At 39.4% G+C, this 22,542-nt stretch overlaps 1 protein-coding gene across 1 annotated transcript in view; it reads left to right on the forward strand.

Moving 5' to 3' along the window:
* Positions 1-22,542, forward strand: part of LOC145993759 (nose resistant to fluoxetine protein 6-like) — a 49,896-nt gene that overhangs the window by 16,631 nt on the left and 10,723 nt on the right. Inside the window, exons 3-9 of the mRNA XM_083129524.1 lie at positions 4,462-4,676; positions 9,340-9,425; positions 13,181-13,374; positions 14,557-14,717; positions 15,045-15,213; positions 18,325-18,518; positions 22,316-22,457. Coding sequence (XP_082985650.1) covers positions 4,462-4,676; positions 9,340-9,425; positions 13,181-13,374; positions 14,557-14,717; positions 15,045-15,213; positions 18,325-18,518; positions 22,316-22,457 — 1,161 coding nt within the window. The remainder of the gene's footprint in view (positions 1-4,461; positions 4,677-9,339; positions 9,426-13,180; positions 13,375-14,556; positions 14,718-15,044; positions 15,214-18,324; positions 18,519-22,315; positions 22,458-22,542) is intronic.

Consider the following 22,542-nt stretch of genomic DNA (forward strand, 5'->3'; position numbering starts at 1 on the left):
ACACACGTATATGGTACACATGTGAAAAGATATGCATATTATAAATTACATACTCGTTTCAATGTACCTAGGTCTATTAATTATATTCATTACATATGTGTTACATATAGCGCAACAGATAAAAAGATTAAATCGGTTGCAAAGTTTTGAAATAAATAATTAGGATTTTTTTTTATTCTATAATATTGAACAAATTTTTCCTCTAAGCCATGGGAAATTTGGGGGGGGGACACTAGAAAGTTTCGGAGGGGCCAGTACCACCTGGCTCACCCCCTTAACGACGTCCCTGGGAGTTCTTAAGTTGATATTTCACGTTATCCGCAGGTTAGTCTGAAATCAACCAAAACTGCAGTCTCAGTTCGTCATCGGTACATTAGATTCCGCTAAAAATAGGAATTAAGTACACATTTGTGCGAGGTCAAGGTTACGCTTATTTCTTTGCTTGGTGCCTGATCACTCAACTAAACCAACTATAGCGATTTACGACTATCCACAACTGTAATCTTACCACATATAGGCTAAGCAAACCACAAATGGTTAAAAACATGAAATGGCAGATAAACAAGCGTTCAGAAAGTTACAAGGTCAAGAACGCAGTTTGAGCCGAGCTTCCCTTGACAAGTACCACTTCCTTCAAATTGCACACGTTCTGTACATAAATAAAGAACAGGCAACAGGAAAGCAAGGCATTATTTGTACCCATCTTTATTTGAACCGGGTTCCTGCAACATAAACTTATTTTTGTTGTTTCACGTAACGACGGGAATGCGTTAATCTTGGTTTCAATCGAACATAAATATCCGTCAAGAAACGAAACTTTACGATTAGGACGGTAGTGATGTGATGTTCAGAGTTGAAAAGGATGTGGCAACTTCTTTAAAGTTTTGCAAGTGGCGCCTCCAAAATAGGGATGGCCAGATCCGGATCCGTTTTGCCATCCCACATGAGCGCTTCTTTGGAAAGTAAGAATGTGTTTATAACATATTGTTACCTGCTAATATACATATATATATAGTGTGCGCGATTTGTAATTAATGCACTTAGAATGGAGGTCTAAGTCTCCCCCTCCGATTTCCATGAAACTTGGCAGGTGTACGGAGGGGCCCAAAGGAAGAAATACGTGTTTTTTTTTGTTTCGGCTAAAAAACTGTTTTAGGGGGCAACCCCCCTCAAATGTCAAGATGAGGACAAATTGAAGTGGGAATTGACCCCGTGTCCCCCTCCGATGTCCATGAAATTTGGCAGGTGTACGGTGGGGCCCAAACGAAGAAGTACGTGTTTTTGTGTTTCAGCTAAAAAAACTGTTTTAGGGGGCAACCCCCCCCCCCTCAAATGTCAAGATGAGGAGAAATTGAAGTGGGGATCTGACCCCGAAACCACGTAAATATGGCATAGGAAGAAACAGGGGCATAGGGCATCTCTATACACCTGCCAAATTTCATGGAAATCAGAGGGGGACACAGGGGTCAGATCCCCAAGTCAATTTGTCTTCATTTTGACATTTGAGGCGGGTTTTGCCCCCTAAAACAGTTTTTTAGTCGAAACAAACAAACACGTATTTCTTCCTTGGGGTCCTCTATACACCTGCCAAGTTTCATGGAAATCGGAAGGGGACACTTAGATAACCTCCCTTGTTAGTCTTACACTTTGTAATTATAGGAAGGCTAATTTTTTTCAAGGTCCGATGGGTCGCGAAATAAAAATCACAGTGAAATCAAAAATGTTTTTATATGCAACATTTAGCTACATCTTCCAGCTACTTCTCTACATAGTCGCCGTCCAGATTTAGACATTTGTCGTAGCGTGGTACCAACTTTCCAATACCCTCGTCATAGAAGGCAGCCAACCGCCTGTGCTTTCAGCCAATTCTCTACGCTGGTCTGCAGCTCGTTGTCTGTGCCAAAATGCTGTCCTCCTAGGCAGCGTTTCATGTGCGTAAAGAGATGAAAATCTGAGGGAGCCAAGTCCGGGCTGTAAGGTGGGTGATCAAACACCTCCCATCGAAAACGCTGCAGGAGCGTCTGTGTTGCAGCTACAGTGTGCGGCCGAGCATTGTCATGAAGAAGGACAATACCTGATGACAACATTCCTCTTCGCTTGTTCTGAATTGCCCTTCGTAGATGTTGAAGCATCACGCTGTATGAGGCTGCAGTGATGGTCGTGCCACGTTCCATGAATTCCGCCATCAACACTCCTTTTCTGTCCCAGAACACAGTAGCCATACACTTTCTGATGAAGAACGTTCGCTTACACTTCTTTGGTTTACTCGGGGAATGGGAATGCATCCACTGTTTGGATTGCTCTTTTGTTTCTTCATTTTCGAAATGTATCCATGTCTCGTCCCCTGTGACAATTTTGTTCAAAATATCCTCTCCACCATGGTAGTGCTGAAGAAACGTTAAGGCGGCGCCCATTCGTTGTCTTTTCTGCTGGTCGGACAGCATCTTGGGAATCCATCTCGCACAGAGTTTGCGGTACTGAAGTCTCTTTCTCACGATGGTATAGAGAGCTGACCTTGAAATTTCGGGAAACTACTCACTCAATACAGAAATTGTGAACCGACGATTTTCTCGAAGCGCCTGATCCACTCGCTGAACAAGATCATCGGTTGACACTCGCTTCCTTCCCTGACCGCCTGCATCATGAACGTCTGTATATCCTGCTTCAAAGTTCCTGCACCATTGCCGCACTTTGCTGTCACTCATGAAAGTTTCACCGAATACTGCACTCATTCGTCGATGAATTTTGGCTGCGTTGCACCCCTCAGCATAAAGAAATCGAATGACTGCACGCACTTCACACTTGGCGTGCGACTCTAATGTTCTAGGCATGTTTCCGTGCTCACTGCGCGCTCCGAACTGACACGTGCGATCTGACGAGATCAACGGGCATACTAGAGACACTGCGCAACACATCCGCGCACAGCTTCATCGGATTTTCAATGTGGTTTTTTATTTCGCGACCGATCGGACCTTGATAAAAAAAAAATAGCCCTCGTATAACACTGCATATATTATAATGTTTTATTTTAATTTGTAAAACTGCAACTGAAGAACAATTGTATAATTTTTGTATAATATTTCTATCTTGTTAAATGTGTTAAAAGTTCCATTCTGGAATCGAATGAATGTCTCACATTTAGGTGTGTTTCCATTTCCAATACATTCGAATGAATACATATTCGTTTCAGTGGCATTTATAAAATCACCTCTGCCATTTTATGTTAAACAAGTAATTAAGATTACTTTTGTGCACGAGTGTGTTAGCCGATGCGTAGCAAAGTATTTTAGGAACAACACTTGAAAAAAAATCTTGAAGGACTAACTAATGAAAAATTTCTTTGTAATCGAAGATCATAATACCTTTTAAGGTGTGGTAATATTATAATGGGATTGAGATATGAAACTCTCGGATCCGGATTTTCGGATCTCGGACCCGGATCTGGATCTGGATCCGGATCCGGATCCGTTTGGCCATCCCTACTCCAAAATAGGCAGACGGTCAAAAGTGAAACTATTTGAAAAGTTTGAGTAAGTGTTGCCAGTTTCTTGATCATATACCGAGTCTACAACTTCATACTTCATAATAGATTTAACCATAAACATAACCCTACAGCTCTACAGCACCTTGGCGGGCCTTGGCTTACCTACCGACTGCTGGTCTCCCTCCTACACTGTTCCTCCGTCACCTGTTGTAGCGTGGAGGTCTTAGACCAGTATTGGGGTGATGGGTGATCAGCCCGACGAACCCCCAGCCGTTGTTGTAGGTCTTCTTGACCGGGTTACGCTCACTCACTCGGAGCTTCCCAATTTCCTCACGATGGTGGGTTGCCACCGGCCCTATACGTAGGCCGAATAAATTCCGACCAGAGCCGGATTCGAACCTAAGGCTTCCCGCAGCGAACGATCTCAAGACGAGTGAACGCCTTAACCCGCTCGACTATGGAGGAGGACATAATAGATTTACATTATTGAAAACAAAATGGTTAGCACCCTGACCTCTGATGGAAATGGTCCCACGTTTAATCCCTGTTGGAAGCCCCAAACATTTCAGTGTTGACCCAGCATCTTGAGGACAAACTGAGGGAGTAATTTGTTTGATAAAAGAAGAAATAGCAGTCTCTTGCCCAGAAAGGCAGATAACAACAGTGCATGAGACTCAATGTTCTGATTAAACATTGCCCAGGAAAAGATGCTTGGCAGGCTTTGTTCTCAAAGGTTTGATGTGCCATTATATATATGTATGTACGTACACACATGATTAATTGATTGAGTTAGTGTTTTAAGTCCACTTCATGCACAGTAAGGCTAATCAGGACTGGACCTACAGTTTGAAGTGGGAACCGAACCACTATGTGCCTTTAATATGTTCACACATAGTTCAATGGTACACACGCACACAGCGAGAGAGAGAGAAATATATTGTTTTGTTATACTCAAAAGGCAAATTTGATTTTTGCAGGACACCCAGAATCGACTTAAGATTAGGAAAGATGTTATACACTGGGCACTTTGTATCCCAGCATCATGCGGTCCAAAAGATTTGGAAGTATCCCTCAACGATGCTTTTAATTCCGTAAGTGAAGTGCTAAACCTTGAGATAAAAGCTCATGTGGAAAGTAACCTATGTCAAGTGGAGGAGGAAAGAAATTTGGATGACAGATCTCTAAATATCAGGTAAAATGAATTTAGGTAAGCATAAGCTGTAAGATCCAGTAAGGAATGAAATTTGATAAATGTCGAGTAATGTGTACTGATTGTTGTAATTCTTAACAAGACAATTGCTTTCTCAACATTTCAGAAGAGTAGACACAAGATAATTGAAATGCCAAAATCTAGTTTTCAGGAATGTTCAATTTGTTTCCAAAGCATGTTTGAAAAATATCTTGATAAGAGCCTAATGTAATGCAGTTGAATTCCCAATCTTAACCTGTAAATAATTTTTTGTGTCCATATGATGTTAATAAACATCCAGATTAGATCCAGTTCTGGTTCAGAATATATATTTTTCTTGTCCAAAACATATTTGAATCAAAAAACATCCAGATGACGTTTATTGATTGATGGATGGGTTTTGTTTATTTTACTTCCCTTTTCTGTCACTTTTGAGGAATTGTGAAGATGAGGATGAGTGATGATATGATCAAAGTGATAAGGGACACTCACAAAGAACACCCATGCTCAGGCTGCGATTTGAACCCAGTACCTCTGGCATCGCAGCATATTAACCACTCTGCCACAGAGGTTGGCAAATGACGTTTCTGTGTTGAACAGCACTGATGTCTAAAATATACTCCCTCTGTCCCATAATTATTGTCCGGTACACCTTTGTTTGTTGTCCCATAATAATTGTCCGATATTCAAACTGTGACATTGGTGTATACAGAAGAAGAAAATGAAACACGGGAATGAGTCATACAACTTTATAACTCAAGGATCAGTACAAATTGGCCGATCAAGTATCCAAAAGAACCTAAATAAAAAGTAATCAATCCATACAAAGTGACCAAGAAGTTCGACAAAATAAAACATCAAGACGAAAGATATTGTTGGTCCAGGAAGGTTGTCATCCCCTCAACGAGCTAGATCTAGTGCTGCAGTGCTGCTCTAGTCACGTCGTAAATGTTTCGAGGACACTCCAAGCGAGATGGCAGGACGATTCGGCGGTTCAAGTGTGCTTTTTGCATATGGGGAATCCTGTAGTTGTCCCCACCTTTGGAGGCGCATAATTTCAATGAGACAGGACTGCAAAGTGAAAAAGATGTTGTTGAGCTTGTCGCGTGTCAGATCATAGAAAGATTTTTCAACTGCGGCGATCAACTCATCAATAGTTTGTGGAGCTGCCTGATGCTGGAGAGACTGAACTGCCCGGAAGTACCCCAGATCTAAAACATTCATGTCCGGACTGTTTGGCGGTTGGCATAGGAGATCCAAAGTGATTCCACTGGTCGCTGCAGCATCCATCCAGGCGCGGTCATTGGAAAGGATATGCGGACGCGCATTGTCCTGCTGAACGGACACCTGGATTCTCCCTGCGCGCAGTCCACGAGACCATTGTGCATCTATTGCTGGGATTAACTTGTTGATGAGCATGTCCCGGTAAACATCTTTGGTAACAGTTAATGGTTTGGTGACCATTCTTCACTACCCCAGCCGTACTGTTTTCAAAGAAAAAATCGTACACTGCTTGTCGTTTACTGTCCGTGAGGTTCTTGCTACCCCTGTCGCTTCCTATCATGGGTTGTGTGTTCATGGCTGTTCTTCTCACACATACTCACTGAAGGAGTGCTCTACTAATGATTTCCAGCGTGCCTTGTTAGACCGGTTGCCATACAGTGCCACACCGGTGTGTTGCAACCTAACGCCTCCTTTTGGTAATCGTCTGGGCGGTATTTCTTGCTCGTTGCGATAAGGTCGCGTTGTTCCTCTTCACAATCTTGAAGATTGATGTACTGTGCCTCTCCTCATCCATGTGCTTTCCATCTGCCTCTTCGTCTGTAATTCCTGTACTACCATTTTGGCATACCGGACTATAATTATGGGACAGAGGGAGTATACTGTATGTAACATTCTTATTCGTAGACACGGATTTTCAAATAAAATGCTTTAATATCTGAAAGGAAATACTCTCTCTTGAAATTGTTTCTTTACAATTCAATAACTAATATCATTAGGAACATAAAATCTTACCCAAATTCTGTATATCCAATTGTACAAGTTTTCTATTCCTACACTTAATAATATAAAAGAAAAAAGTATATTCAGAGCAAATTGACTGACAGTTCTAATACTTTGATGCGTATCCTTTGGCTTTACTTACTGCTTGGCATCTGTTCTTCATAGAATTAACCAGTTTCCGACATGTTTCAGAGCTTATTTTATTCCACTCGGCTTGCAAAATAGTTTTCAACTCTTGTATGGACTTAACGCCTGCTTTATGGACTTGCCTCTTCAAAATTGACCATAAATGCTCAATGGGACTTAAGTCTGGACTTTGAGCCGGTGTTTGTTGTAGTTTGGGCACATTCCATATTAGCCAATTCATGTTAACTCGCGCCTTATGTTTACTGTCACTGTATTGTTGGAATCTGTAGATAGGCGGCATGTCCATTTTTTTGGGACTGCTTTACATTGTTTTTCAATATGTCCAAATAGACATATGCATCCATGATACCATCAATAAACTGGATGTTACCAACACCTTTAGATGACATACAGCCCCAAATCATTAATGAGCCACCACCGTGTTAACTGTTGGAACTGTGTTAATGTAATAATTGTCTTTATTTAATTTTCTCCAGACCCTATAGACCCTATCTATCCCATCTGACCAATATACAGGGTGGCTCAATAAGTCACTTAACACCCCCAGTACAAGGCCACTGCGGCATGGGACGTGAAAATGGCGATGACCAATCGTTATCAGGCCAAGGGGGAACCACATTGACGTCACCCGCATGGTCGGCAGCCATCTTGATGTCCGCCATCTTGAATTCAACTTCAGAAATTTAAATGGGAAGGGTGTCGTACGACATATCAAAATGGGCTAGAATTTCACCAGGAAAACAAATGTGACATTTGTTTTCACCTAACTTTAATTGTTGCAGAGTTAACAATACCACAAAGTTATGGCTCAATAAGTCACTTAACACCCCCAGTACAAGGCCACTGCGGCATGGGACGTGAAAATGGCGATGACCAATCGTTATCAGGCCAAGGGGGAACCACATTGACGTCACCCGCATGGTCGGCAGCCATCTTGATGTCCGCCATCTTGAATTCAACTTCAGAAATTTAAATGGGAAGGGGGTCGTGCAACATATCAAAATGGGCTAGAATTTCATATTGAGCATGTGTTATAACTTTATGGTATTGTTAACTCTGCAACAATTAAAGTTAGGTGAAAACAAATGTCACAGTTGTTTTCCTGGTGAAATTCTAGCCCATTTTGATATGTCGCACGACCCCCTTCCCATTTAAATTTCTGAAGTTGAATTCAAGATGGCGGACATCAAGATGGCTGCTGACCATGCAGATGACGTCAATGTGGTTCCCCCTTGGCCTGATAACGATTGGTCATCGCCATTTTCACGTTCCATGCCGCAGTGGCGTTGTGCTGGGGGTGTTAAGTGACTTATTGAGCCACCCTGTATATTAATCTTGGACTCGTCTGACCATATGACACTATCCCAAAATTCCTGGTCCTTGTGGATGTGTTCTTTCTCGAATGAAAGTCTATTCCTACGATTCACCTTATTTACATACGGCTCTTTCGTGATATTCTGCCATGATACCCATGCTTCCACAAGACATGTCGGACAGTTTGATCGGACATCATCTTGCCAGCAACATTTTCTACTAACGGTCGTAACTGAGGAACACTTAGGCAAAGGTTTTCTCTCACTCTTTTTAAAATAAAGTGTTCATCACGTTTATTCAACTTTCTCTCTCTTGTTTTTCTCAGCACATTCTGTGTTGAACCTTCCTCTCTAAATTTGTTTGCTATGTATTGAACTGTGGAGTGATTTATTGACTGTTTGTCCAATTTTTCTTAACGAATAACCTCTAAGAGCCAAATTTATAATAACATCCTTCAGAGCGGAACTAAGTTCCTTCACCTTGCCCATTTCGAACACGCTGATAGATAGACGATAGGCCTGCAATATACCTATGCCAGCATTTCGCTTGACAGGGAGAACACCTGCATGTTCAAACTTGTTACAAAGTTGCAAATTGCACGTTGCCCGAATAGCAAGCAGTGGCGCTATATGCGAGGAAGATTGAAACTCTTGCCTGTACGAATAACAAAGTTGCATGAAACAGCGTGTTTTTCTCTTTTCACACACATTATATGCTCTGTTTATACACTTTGAACATACATTTTTATTGACATTTGTTGGTGAAACCTTCATTAACATTAATTTCCAGGTACATATGAAAATGATTATATTCACTAGTAGGTATGAAATTTTTTCCTCAGAAATTCTATGTGTACGAATAACAATGTTACATACTGTATATATATAAAAATGATCCACAGGATATCCATAAAACACACATATGGATATTTGTTTTACTGTTGTACTGGATATCTGTACAACTATACATCAGATTCACATAAGTGTGTTTAGTTCAAAGATAATTGAAATTAAAATGAACTGAAGCAAAATACAGTATAATCTTCACGAAATCACGTGAAAAAACATTTCTCAATACACAAAATTAGAAAATTGATAAGAAACTATTGTGTGTCTGTGAGAGTGTACTTTCCATTCATAATCGTCAAGTTTGTATTATTGCAATGTAGCTAAATTATTAATGATTATTCATTTTATTGTAGTTATATCATCTTGATCTACCTTCTCTTCATCCTGATTTGCTCAATTTTTGATTCTTACATGAACCAGAGTGAAAATAAAGAGGCAGGTAAGTAAGTATAATATTGGGATAGCTTTTATTTAAGTTATCAAAGCATAATACTAAATATATACATTATTGTTCCTACTACTTTAAAGCACAGTGTAAGTAGAAAAGACCTATAATTGGCCAATTAAATTGGAAAAATAAATAAAAGTTTTCTTTGAATTCTTTGGGGCATACTGTAGGATACACCAACATCACAGGGCATCTACAAATGATTGAATCAGTTTCAAATATTATTTGTAGCTATAGTAGAAGATGCAATTTGTTCGAATGCGATGTTAGAGGACAAGTATCGCACAAAGTTTTGTCTGTGAATTCTTAAACACCAGACTCTCAAACCGATAGATCAGCTGTTGTGGAAATGATAATCAACAATTCTGCTGTCATGGCCTCCATGCTCCTCTGACTTAACTCCAAGTGACTTTTTTGTGTGGGGTTATGTGAAGGATTTAGTGTTTGTGTCTTCAGTACCGAGTGATCTAGCAGAATCGTAGGCTCGCATCATCATTGCTTTTGATTGAATCGATAGAAACATGCTGGGAAGAACTTGATTATATAGTTTATGTTTGAAGAATCACGAAAAGGGTGGGAGATATATCGAATACTTATAATGTGTCATAAAACTTGTTGAATTTCTCTACAAGACTGTAAAGTTACCTCATAATACGTTCAAATAATACACATACAGTAACATCACGAAAGTGCTCCTATCATTTGTAGACAACCTGCATTCATTTATGGATTATTAAGGGGGACGTTTATTGAACTTTCCTAGACCTGAGTACAATGTTACTGGCTTTTGTCAGCCAAATTACAGTGAGCTTGTTTCTATTGAATATAATTATATCTGTCCTTTAGTTGAGCCACGTATTATTTTGTATCTGTACAATAAAAGTTTCCTGTATATTATATACAATATGTATGTCATAACTTTGTTATTATTAGTGTTCAAATACAAGTATAGTACATTCATAAATAAGTTTCAAAAAATATTTAATAATTATTGTTGTTACTTTTATTAACTTCTCCCGATCTATTTCCACTTCAAAGGTTGTAAGTTACAGCTATCAACTAAATTATTTCGATATTGAAATTTAAGGCTTGGTTGGACCTTTGGCCAATGCCAGGGCAGCTGTTTTCGAATTTTCCTTTTCTTTCGAAAAACCACTATGATATTCTAAAATCTGAAAAATTACATATGCTTGGAATAACTTCTTGAATATTCATGTCAATCTTCATTCGCTTTTCTTTCACTGTTGCCTAGATATTCTCAATAGTTTAGTGGATACTTAAGTCTATTAAACCATTGAAATTATCTAGAAAGCAAATATGAAAATTCAAGTGAATGGTAGATTGAATTCTAAGCACATGTTATTTCTCAGAATTTTGAATATCATAGCAGTTTTTTGATAGGAGATGAATATTCGAAAGTAGGTACCCTGGTGTTGGCCAAAGGTCCAGCCGAGCCTTGACTTAGGGAGATTTCAGATCGAAGCGACAAACGGCAGGTGACAAGTGACAGGCAAATGACATGTGACATGCAAGCAACACAGGGATTTCACACTGAAGTGACAAGCAACATGTGCAGCCTGTCATATCTTTTCGGTTCGAAAGGCTGCACTCATTACTGAGCGTTCGCTTTCAAGCAACACATGTTGCTTGTCTCGTGGCGTGTGTTGCTTCAGTGTGAAAACTCCCTTACTGGTGTTGCTTATTTGCTTACTGGAAATTGCAATGTGGGGTCTTTTTAGGCATATTAAATACATTTTATATGATTGAGACACTGCTGTAGTAAAATATAATATAGATGTATAGAAATTTAAATCAAAGAAATACTTTTCCGATATCTATTCAGTGTTGCTAACAAATGGTGCTGCATTTTTTTTTTTTTTACAAAATGTTGCTTTTATATTTGTTTAGGTTATCATGATGATGAGGATGAATGGTGATGATAAGATGAATGGACAAGGACTTAAAACCAGAACATTCGGTGTCAAGATTACAAGTTGGCTACACACTGTGTACAGCGATTGAGGGAGTCCAACGTGGTTTAAGAGGCGGAAGTTTTATAATCTTACTCTGGTCATTTAAGAGTGAAACAATGACTAAAAGGCATTTACATTTGTCAGTTAGTACTAAGATTCTACAAATAATATTTTATTCACAATCACCCATGTTCAATTTCATACACACATTTTAGTAGCATATCCTGAAAATGTGACTGTTTACCCCAACAATTCTTATTTATTGTGTATATTTTTAATATACACACCCGTAACTAAAATTGGATATAATAAAAATAAAACACAAAGCAGGCATGCAAGGAAAACAAAAACACATGTCCGACAACTTCAAATTTTCTGATAATTTCAAAAGTTTTCATAAAATTCCCCTTTTCATGGAAAATTGGACTGAATATCCTTTCACTGAGGGAAATTTCCCTTCATGTAGCAACACTGCCTCTGGCAAGTGCAGCACAGAAACAGGAAGGAACAAGCAGCTTTTACCAGTCAACTTTGTTTCCCTTTGATTGATTTATTTTACTTCGCCACTGCCATTTTTGGATAATTGCGAAGATGAGGATGAGTGATGATGATATGATGAAACTGATCACAAAGAACACCCATGCTGGGAACTGAACCCAGGACCTGTGGAATTGAAGAAATCTGAACCAACCGCACGGCCATGGAGATTGGCAACATTGTTTGGAATCAAGCTGAGCACATAGGGTGCATGTTTTTTAATAGACACTTGGCCCACCCTGCATACGAGCAAGGTGAAACCCAGTCATCAATAGCTTGTGTTGGAGAACGATCAGGGACATACATAAATCAGACTAAGTTCTTTAATAATTTATTCAAATTTGCACTTTAAAGCTTGTTATAATATTTTGCATAATATATAATGAGCGATTTCCAATATATTAAAGCGGTAACAGTTTCATACATCTGAGACAGATTTCTTCAATTTTACGCAAGAAACTACTTACGGATATGAGTTTCTCCAAGGTTTACAATGTTCGTCGAGGTATTTTCTTTCATCGTAGAATATATTTGACCGGGAAATCATGTATTTTTCAAGAGAAATAACTCACCGATGCAAAATTGCCATTGCTTTCATTTGCTTGCCCTACGACAACCGGATGCTGCATACGTTTGATGACGTAAACACCTGTCAGTGTTTCAACCCCTCCTTTTTTTTAATATGCTTGCCTAACGTAACCAAACCTAACCTTATCGGAAATGGTTCGTGGGGCTATCCGTGAATGGTTCGTGGGGTTATCCGTGAATGGTTTGTGGGGCTATCCGTAAGCTACCCAGGCTATACGTCAGCTACCGAGCATAATGTATAATTTCCACTGGTGACGAACACGATAGTAGGTATTTTTCGGTGCAGAAGGTTGAAACACTGCATACCCACAACGTGAGTCAAGATGTGCCCACCATATTGTGTGCTCCGGAAGCGAAGAAAGGAATAAAAAAAACACTCAGAATATGAAAAATTGTGTGTTTTCATATAAAAAAGCATAATGGCACCTTGAACTATGTTCCGCAATACACAATTGGTAAGTACGAACCATGCGAAACACAAAATATCTGATCTTAATGTGTCTCCGATCTATGAAACTGTTACCATTAAAGCTATATGCATAAAACATGTAATAAAAGTTGATATACCAGTAGTAAAAGCGGTAACATGGAGAATGCACCATTAACACATTTCTTTCTTTCACATTAACATTGTTGTACTATTTTCAGGTGTAATGCAAAGGTACATTGGTGCCTTTTCAGTGCAAAAAAATTTTCAGTCTACTACTTCGATGGAACCAGTGGAAAATAGCATAAAATGCATGAATGGACTTCGAGTTTATACAATGTTCCTCATCATCATGGCTCACAGGGGTGAAGCATCATCTTCTGGACCTTTTCTCAATGGAAATTTCATAGAAGATGTAAGTTCTGAAGTAACTGGAACTGGCATGTAACTTGTTCTTCTTTTTACTATTTTGTTTACTGGCAGAATTTGCATAATTTCAAATCAAACACTTGGGTTTGTTCATTTTCTAAATTTTAACTTCCTAACTTATAAAAATCAACAACAAGTGACAATGACAAAGATAATATGTATAATTTGAATTAATGCTGATTGAGCCCATGGCTGCATACTTAAATCTCCTCATAATACAAGCATGTATGGCTAAAAGTAGTAATAGATAATCTTATCTAATATAAGGGGTACAAACATGGAATTGATCAAATCTTCTCTTACAAATTGTAAATTAAGTGAAGTTTGAATATTTCCAAAATTGGGGAAAGTGGTCCAAAACAACTCTAAAGAGAAAGAACCCACAGGTCACAAAACTATGTATTACTTACATACAAAATCATATTGCTTTCTTACTATGTGTATTCAAATATAGCAATTTATACTTGAAGTCCCATACTGTGGCGTTGCGATCTAAGGTGTCAGGCTTTGGGCTCGAGTTATGGTACATGTGCTGGTTCGAGTCTCCTGGGTGGGGGGGGGGACGTAACAACTTCTTACCTGATTTTGGCCAATGTATGGGGCTGGTGGCCACCCACGATCATGAGGAAATTGAGGAGCTACAAATGAGTAGAATAACTCGGTCATGGAAACCTACAACTGGGGGTTTATCATGCTGACCACACATCACCCTGTAACTGGTTGGGTGATCGTCTACCTCTGCTGAGGCATGTGGGAGTGAAGCCAGCAGTTGGTAGGTAGGCTCTTGCCCATTGGTTCCTAAAGTATGCACTGGTGCATCCCAGGGTGCCGCAAAATTTTCACTGAAATGATATGATTGTTCCAAATATGTGCTTATTTAGTACTTTTTACATATAAAATGTTTCTGAATTTGAAATATGTTTATTTTTTAACTTAAGGAAAGCAACCTAACCACACTCAGCGTTGCAAGTGTTAGATAGGCTTACGTTCTGACTTGGGCACCATGGAAAAATCTTGGAACACTAGGGGCGCCGTGAAACGAAAAAGTTTGGGAACCCCTGTCCTAGCCTACAAGGACTGTTGCACCATGGGTTATTATTACTGTTACTAATTCATGCTTAAAATGTTTCATACATTTGTCTTCAATAGTTTTCCATCTTACTTTCAGTCATTTCAAGAACTGTCTGGTATTCTTGTTCTGAATGGATCATTGGTGGTAGACACATTCTTCACAATAGGTGGATACCTAGTATGTCACATACTACTGAAGGATCTAGATACAAAAAAATCACTTCACATTCTATCACTCTACTTGTATCGCTATGTAAGGTAAGTGGAACTAAATTTCAGTTTAAGCCATTGATTTATCAGTTTCAGATGATTTTGTATTTATAAAAATAGATTTTTATGTAAATAGGTTAATTTATAAAGTGACCAGCTTCTATGGAAATATGCATAGCAGTCTCATTTGCATAAAATAAGCTTCATAACTTCATAAGTTTGGTGTGTTTTAAATATCAATGTCCTGAGATATTTGTGCACCTTGATGACATGCATGTTATACATTCATTTATAATTTGCTTAGTGACAGACAATTGAAATTTGTCACAAACACATAAATGATAATTTCGCATAAATATGTATATATATTTTCAGATTGACACCAGCATATCTTACAATCATTGCAATTAAGATTGCATGGCTCTACAATCTGGACGATGGCCCTTTATGGCAGAAGATAGTCGGCAAGGAAAGAGAAAACTGCATCAACAATTGGTGGACCAATGTTCTTTATGTTAACAATCATGTTGATCCTAAAAATCCGGTAAGAAAATGATCAAGTCTTTCATATTCATCTGACCATTTTGTCTTTGTTCTCTTTTCTTTTTTCAAAATACTTTTCAAGGGTTAATGTGACACTGTTTACCAATATTGATTTTCTTTCTGGTATTTTCAACAATTCCTACCAATATGGATACTTGAACATTCTGGCTCTTTAATTCCATGCGAGTCCTTCTCTATGACCATGTGCTCTAAGGCACTGTGCTTTGGACTCCAACTGCAGGATGGCATGGGTTCAAGTCTGCCTGGGTTCAGTCTCTGGGTTTTCAGCCTGTGTATAGGACTGGCGGCAACCTACCATCTTGAGAAAATTGGGGAACTAGGAGTGAGTAGCATAACCCAGTCTCAGAAATCTCCTATAATGGCTGAGGGTTTGACATGCTGACTCCACATCAGCCCAATACCGGTTGAAGATCTCCAAACATCTAGGTACGATTGTGAGAGGTAGACTGGCAGTCAGGAGATTGGCCAAGGCCCTTCCAGGGACATTAATCACATGTGATATTGGAATTGGTTAAATTGGTAAACGAATCAGTTCAAAATTCATCAGCTAGTGCATCAGAATCAGTAAATTTTCTGCTTATAGCATCACTAATCAGAATTATACCGGGTGTACACAAATGAATATCGGAGTTTTAAACTTGTATATCTTCTATGCTATACACATTACAAATATGAACCATATATGAAATGAAAGAGTAACTCACAAATTTTTGAGTCTACGCATGCGCAAAATTAATTTCCTAACTCTGCCGCTTGGTGGAGCAATTCGTAAAGAAGGCGACTCCCGAGCGTAAGTCCTTTTTTTGTGCTAAAGCCTTCAGATCATTTGACTTGTAGGAATTCTGCACACAAATTCTTAATCAAGAAGATGACGATTTTCTTAGTCGTGTGATTTTCAGCGATGAATCCACATTTCATCTAAGTGGAAAACTGAACACACATAATGTTCGTATCTGGGGGTCACAGAATCCACGGGAAATTCTGCAGCACATACGGGATTCACTCAAAGTTAATGTCTTTTGTGCAGTATCGAAACAACAAGTTTATGGGCCGGTCTTTTTTTTTTATGGAAGAAACTGTTACTGGAATTTTATATCTAGACATGCTACAAAATTGGCTCTTTCTGCAACTGGAGGATAAACAACACATCATTTGGCACTTTCATAACGTAGTGCGGGAATGGTTAAATGAAGTTTTCCCCCATCGTTGGATCGGTCGTCATGGTGCAGACAACTTGCATCTTCTCCAGTGGCCTCCAAGGTCCCCTGACCTCACCCCCTGTGGGGCTATGTAAAAGATTGTGTTTGTGTACCACCGTTACCTGCCAGCCTACCTGAGTTGACATGCAGAATTGTTGCAGCAGTAGAGTCGATTACACCAGACTTGCTAAGTTTAGTGTGGCAAGAAATGGACTACAGGCCGGATGTGTGCCATATCACGAATGGTGCCCACATTGAACACTTGTAATGTAGGTTATGAACACTTTGTGAGTTACTCTTTCATTTCATATATGGTTCACATTTGTAATGTGTATAGCATAGAAAATATACAAGTTTAAAACTCCGATATTCATTTGCGTGCACCCTCTATATGTCATTTAATCATGCACCAATTTTGATGCATAATTAATGAAAATTCTGCACATGGTACAATATCTTGCAATCGAATTCCAGCAATGTACAAGCAATTAAAATTCCAACTGTTCTATTAAAATATTGATACCACTTTTATGGGATGATATTGAAATTGGTCAACACTACTATCAGTATATTCTTGCATTTCTTTGATATGTCAACAACAATATCACAGTTGAACATCCAATTATTGGCCAGTTAATGGCAAAACATGATGGACTGAAATGGAAAATTGTGCATGATGCAACGTTCTTGGGTCTTACCACAACACTGCAGCAACAACTGTACTTAATCTTACTGCGAAAGTTTGCCCTTATGCTAACTTCTCCAGTCGGTAGCACTGAAACTCCATAAAAATCTCAAGGCTTGCTGGGTATAAAATTTTATTACACTTTCAACACAGTCTTTGAGATACACTGTTCACTATACCAATGTTCACAGATAGCAACACACACTGTAACCTATTGTACACTATACTGGACTCTCATAATACCTTCAGTCAATATGCAAAGTTCACTTGACGATGCCTCAGCTCCTGGTCTCGACAAAAAGAGGGCAGGAACCATTCATTTATTCCTCGCAGCAAGGTGCCTGGGGAGGAAAGGAACCTAATTTTATTTTTTTAGGTCATTGTCCACATGGGAACCACATAGGCCTTGCTCGTTGAGGGTCGGTACCGTACTCGTAGGAGGAATGAGGCATCCGAGGGTACACCCAAGCCGTAGCTCAGTATTAGACTTAATGCCCGAAGGTACCACCTCACAGCCGAAGCTGGGACGGATGGTGTAAGGAGCCCAAGGATACGCTCTGGCCAAAGCCGAGATCAGACTGATGGTTTGAAGGTATGAACCGAAGTCGGTACGGGCAGACTAGATGGGTATCTGCTGGAACTATTTTATCATCAGGAACTTTTTTTTTCTTTCTTTTCTTTTCCCACTACTTCTGGGCCTGGATCCCCAGAGGTGCTTGCCGGTCGCTGGCCGAATGAGAACTGAGCCAGAATGCTCCCGTCCTCGCTCATATAGGCGAATTGAAGCTGTGGCGTGCGGAACTGCATGGAGGAGTGCACGCAGGAAGGTGCACGAGCGTAGAGAATGCAGCATGACCTCAGACAGCCGACCGGGGAACTACGTGCACTTGACATGTTGCTATGCACATAAAAACTTAACTGAATATTAATGTGTGCTAACCAAAGTAATATACAATTATTACATGTTTACAATGAAATAAATAAGCCTCACAGGGCTTCATACTAATTAACACGTTGTTGTAACACATGAACATTATAAATACAACATTCACAAGCCACGCAGGACTTGAATTGAAACAAAAAAATGGTCAAAAGATTTAAAGATTCGATTTCAAACACTTATAGTCCTTGTAACGACTTGTGCATGTTACAATGATCAACATAAAACCATAGACAAAAATTTTAAAATTTTGAATATTCATTTCAGTGCATTGATCCAGCATGGTACTTGGCTTGTGACACGCAAATGTTTCTGGTGGCACCCTTCCTTGTGTATTCACTTTGGAAATGGAGAAAGCATGCAAAGCACATATTGGGTTTTGCTTTTCTATTGTCTTTCCTGATACCATTTGGCATTACATATGCAGGAAATCTGGATGCTACAGTTGTACCTGAACCATCGTAAGTGTTTGAAGACTTTTTTTGTTTGTTTATTTTTAAGAAGGTTAAAAAATATTGAAATTTGTTTCTTGAATTATTATAACAATAAGATAACCCTGGTATGCATTTAGAATTTTAAAATATTGAAACTTCTGGGCTGGACCTCTGCCCGATGCCAGAGCAGTTGTCTCCGAATTTTCTTCTCCTTCGAAAAAACTGGTATGATATTCCAAAATCTGAAAAATTACATATGTTTAGAATTCCTTCAAGAGCAGTGGTTTTCAAACTGTGGTATGCATACCCCCAGGGGTACATGAACGACTTGAAAGGGGTACGTGATCAGCTCCGAGGGAAATGTCGAGAATACCCACACGACAACATTTTTGCAGCAGTAGGTGTGTAGAGCAGACTTCATTGTTTCGGACTTCATAGCTTTAACACTCACCAGGAAAATAAGGCTGATTTTTATCACTGACAGTCTGACCTTTATTCATATATTTTGAAATAAAACATTTGTTCGAAATCCATAGTAGACTAAATATGCTTGAAAGTTTCAAGTGTACAACCAGACATCAAGATACTACTGGCTATGCAGGCAAATCCTTCTCACTTCAAAGTCTGAGGATTTACAAAATTGTGCTCGACAGTTTGTTTACAAGTTTATTTTTGTTCTTTACTTTTCTTTCAACCTCTGAAAAAAATATTTGATTTTTTTTTTAATATATATTTCTTAGCATGTACGTGTTTCACATTTCTATTCTTGTAACTAATCATAAAGTTTGTACACATAGGAACATGCAATAAAATAATAAACATATGATTCTGATGCTTATTTGTTTACCATCTTTCCACATACTGCCCGAATGCTATTTTGCTCTCTTACATACATACAACATATAAAAAAATGCTCCACCAATCAAGCAGACAAAAAAAAAATCCCAAAAGCCACTATTTGGAGAAAACCTATGGACGTTTAGTTACGACTAAAGGGTACAATGAGAAAAAAAAGTGTCAGAACCACTGTTCTTCAGCATTCACGTGAATCCTGGTGTGGTTTGCTTTCACTTTTGTCTAGATATTATCAATTGTTTCGTGGTTACATAAGTCTCTCAAACTACAGGGTGACAAGAAATAACCCGTACTAATGTTTGTGATCATAAATTTATTAAACCGAAACAATTGAGCAAAACAACACTGAAGAACAATGACATGGGACCTTAGGAACAAGATGTTCAGCCGGTTTCGAAGTGGCCTCCCTGGGCGGCGATACAGAGGTCCAAACGGGCTTTGAAATTTTGGGCGATGGGCCGCAGGTCCTCGAGCGACAATTGGTTCCACTCATGACACAGCGATTCATTCAGCGACTCCAAACTGTGGTGGCGTTTAGCACATAGCTTGGCCTCCTAAATCGACCAGACACTGTAGTCCATTGGGTTGAGATCCGGCGAGTAGGGTGGCCATTCCGTCGATGCGATGAAGTCCGAAAAATGGGTTCTGCACCACACTTGCGTCATTTACGACCTGTGGGCCGGAGCGAAGTCTTGCTGGAATGTCCATTGCATGTCGCCGAAGTGCTGCTGGGTCCACGGAAGGACAACGTTCTCGAGAATGTCGTGGCGGTACACTTCTCGGTTGATTTTGACCCCTTGATCCACGAAAACTAGGGGCGTCTTGCCGCTTGCGCAAATTCCGCCCCACACCATGACCGACTGCGGATTTTGGCGGTGTTCGACGATGTCTGGGGTACCGGGAGCCTCTACAGACCAGGTCCTGTCGTTTTGGTGGTTGTGCGCCTGCTCCACAGTGAACAGCTTCTCGTCTGTGAAGAGAATGCGCTCCCATCGCTGACCTGCGGCCAGGCGCTTCAGAGGGTGGCATCTTTTGAGTCACAGGCGCTTGTTTTCGTCCGTGAGAAGCTGAACGTTTTGGAGCTTGTACGCCTTGAGGTTGAGGTCCTTTTTCGCCATTTGCCGCACCGATTCGCGGTTGATCCCGATCTCACGGGCGACTTTTCTCATGGAGACCCTCGGATTTCGCTGATCTCGTTTTTTGATGATCTTGCGGTTCTGGGACGTATTGATGGTAGGCGTTCTTCCCCTTCCGGGATGGTCGCCTTCATGGCCGAGCTCCTTGAATCGCCGAACTGCGCTTGAGACTGTCATTTTTGGAACACCCAGGAAACGAACAATTTCACATTGACGCTTTCCTTGACGCCACAGTTCCAAAATTGCACTGCGTTTGTTTGACATTCTCAAACACAAAGAAAGTAATCGTTATGAAGCCGAAACAACAGGTACAGTTACAAAAGAATATGGAGAATCCAATAACACAACAATTATTTGGCTACGGTACACTACATTCTTGGCAGGCTACTCCAAACTTTGTACGGGTTATTTCTTGTCACCCTGTATTAAGAATATCTAGATGAGAGTTGGCATTGACCTCGGTGTCCACTTCACATCTGACCTGTCGTTCAACACCCATTATCAAGCCTTAGTGAAAAGGTGTATAAGCTAGTTGGTTTCATTAGAATAAATTTTCTGTTTAATTTTTCTGTGCCTACGGTTGTAAAAATATACGTCACACTCGTTCGTCCAGTACTGGAATACTGCAGTCCCATATGGAATCCGCATTACAAAACATGGCAAGAGGAAGTGGAGAGCGTCCAAAGGCAGTTTGTGAAATGGCTGTGCTTCAAGGTGAACATTGAATATCACAAAAAGAACTATACATCTCTATGCAAGCATTTCGGTCTGGAAACTTTGTTCAACAGAAGAGTTGTCAGTGATGTCATTTTTTTTTACAGAAACTGATTAATCATGGCTGTGAGTGTTCTGCACTGTTAGAAAGTATAAACTTTAATGTAGGCCGACACAGTGCAAGAAACCGAAAATTATTCTACACGGAGAGGTCAAGGGTCAACACGCATAGGTTTTCACCTGCAGTGCGCATGCAGGACACGGTGAATGAACTATTAAAAACTGTAGACTTTGATATGTTCACAGACTCACGTAGTGTGCTGCAAAAAAAAGATAATCACAACAATAAGTTCACAAATTGATGTAAATATTGTGTACATAGACGCTCATACTTTCATGTATTCTTTTTTTTCTCTCTTCTATCTTGTTATTTATTCACAGTGTATTATGTTCAACATAATTGGGAAATGTATCCTGTGCTGAACAAATAAATAATAATAACAACAACAACAGCGAAAGCAAACCACACGATTTGCGTGAATGCTCTAGAAGGAATTCTAAACACATGTAATTTTTCAGATTTTGGAATATCATAGTAGGTTTTCGAAAGTAGCTGCCCTGACATTGGGCAAAATTCCAGCCAGGCCTTAAGTGTTCTAATTTATATTTACTTGCTTTATATATACTTTCCTCTCAATAGCAATGTGTGGTAAAGTTCTACAGATAGTAAAGAGAAATGTTTCATTTTCATGTCAAAAAAGTACGAAAAATGTAAAAAGAAATGATAGTGAAGTGCTGTCTTTGACATGGAGAAAATAATTTCCTTCTTACATTTGTGACAGGAACATAATATAGAGACAAAATAGCCAATACAATCTTTAAATGTAAGGGTTTAACCAGTAACTTGAACTTATCCTATACCTGAATGCAGATTCTTGAGAGTATTGGAGGCTTCATATTGTCAGAATATGACCTAGTTGAGTGTCAGAAAGTGATAAAACATTGTTAGCAATTATACTTTCTCTCAGAACTTAAAAAGTATGCGTGTACATTTTGTATTCATGTGTGCTGTTACTTTCTACTGCCGTTTTATCTTTTAATTTCTTCTCATATTTGCAGAAGCCTGGGTAACACAGCTGCAAAGGAACAGTATACAGCTGTTTACATAACAGCATATTGTAGATCTGGGCCATATTTAGTTGGAATAGCTTTTGCTTTCTATTTATATCAACTTCAACAATCAGCGGCAAAATTTCCACAGGTAATTAATTTTTGTATTTTTCGTAATATGTTTTAATGTTGCTTTATTTAATTTAATGAATTATTGCTGAGAGTGTTCACTTTAC

Source organism: Lepisma saccharinum, chromosome 10 (assembly GCF_977018435.1).
Source record: "Lepisma saccharinum chromosome 10, izLepSacc3.1, whole genome shotgun sequence".
In the NCBI taxonomy this organism is placed as follows: domain Eukaryota; kingdom Metazoa; phylum Arthropoda; class Insecta; order Zygentoma; family Lepismatidae; genus Lepisma; species Lepisma saccharinum.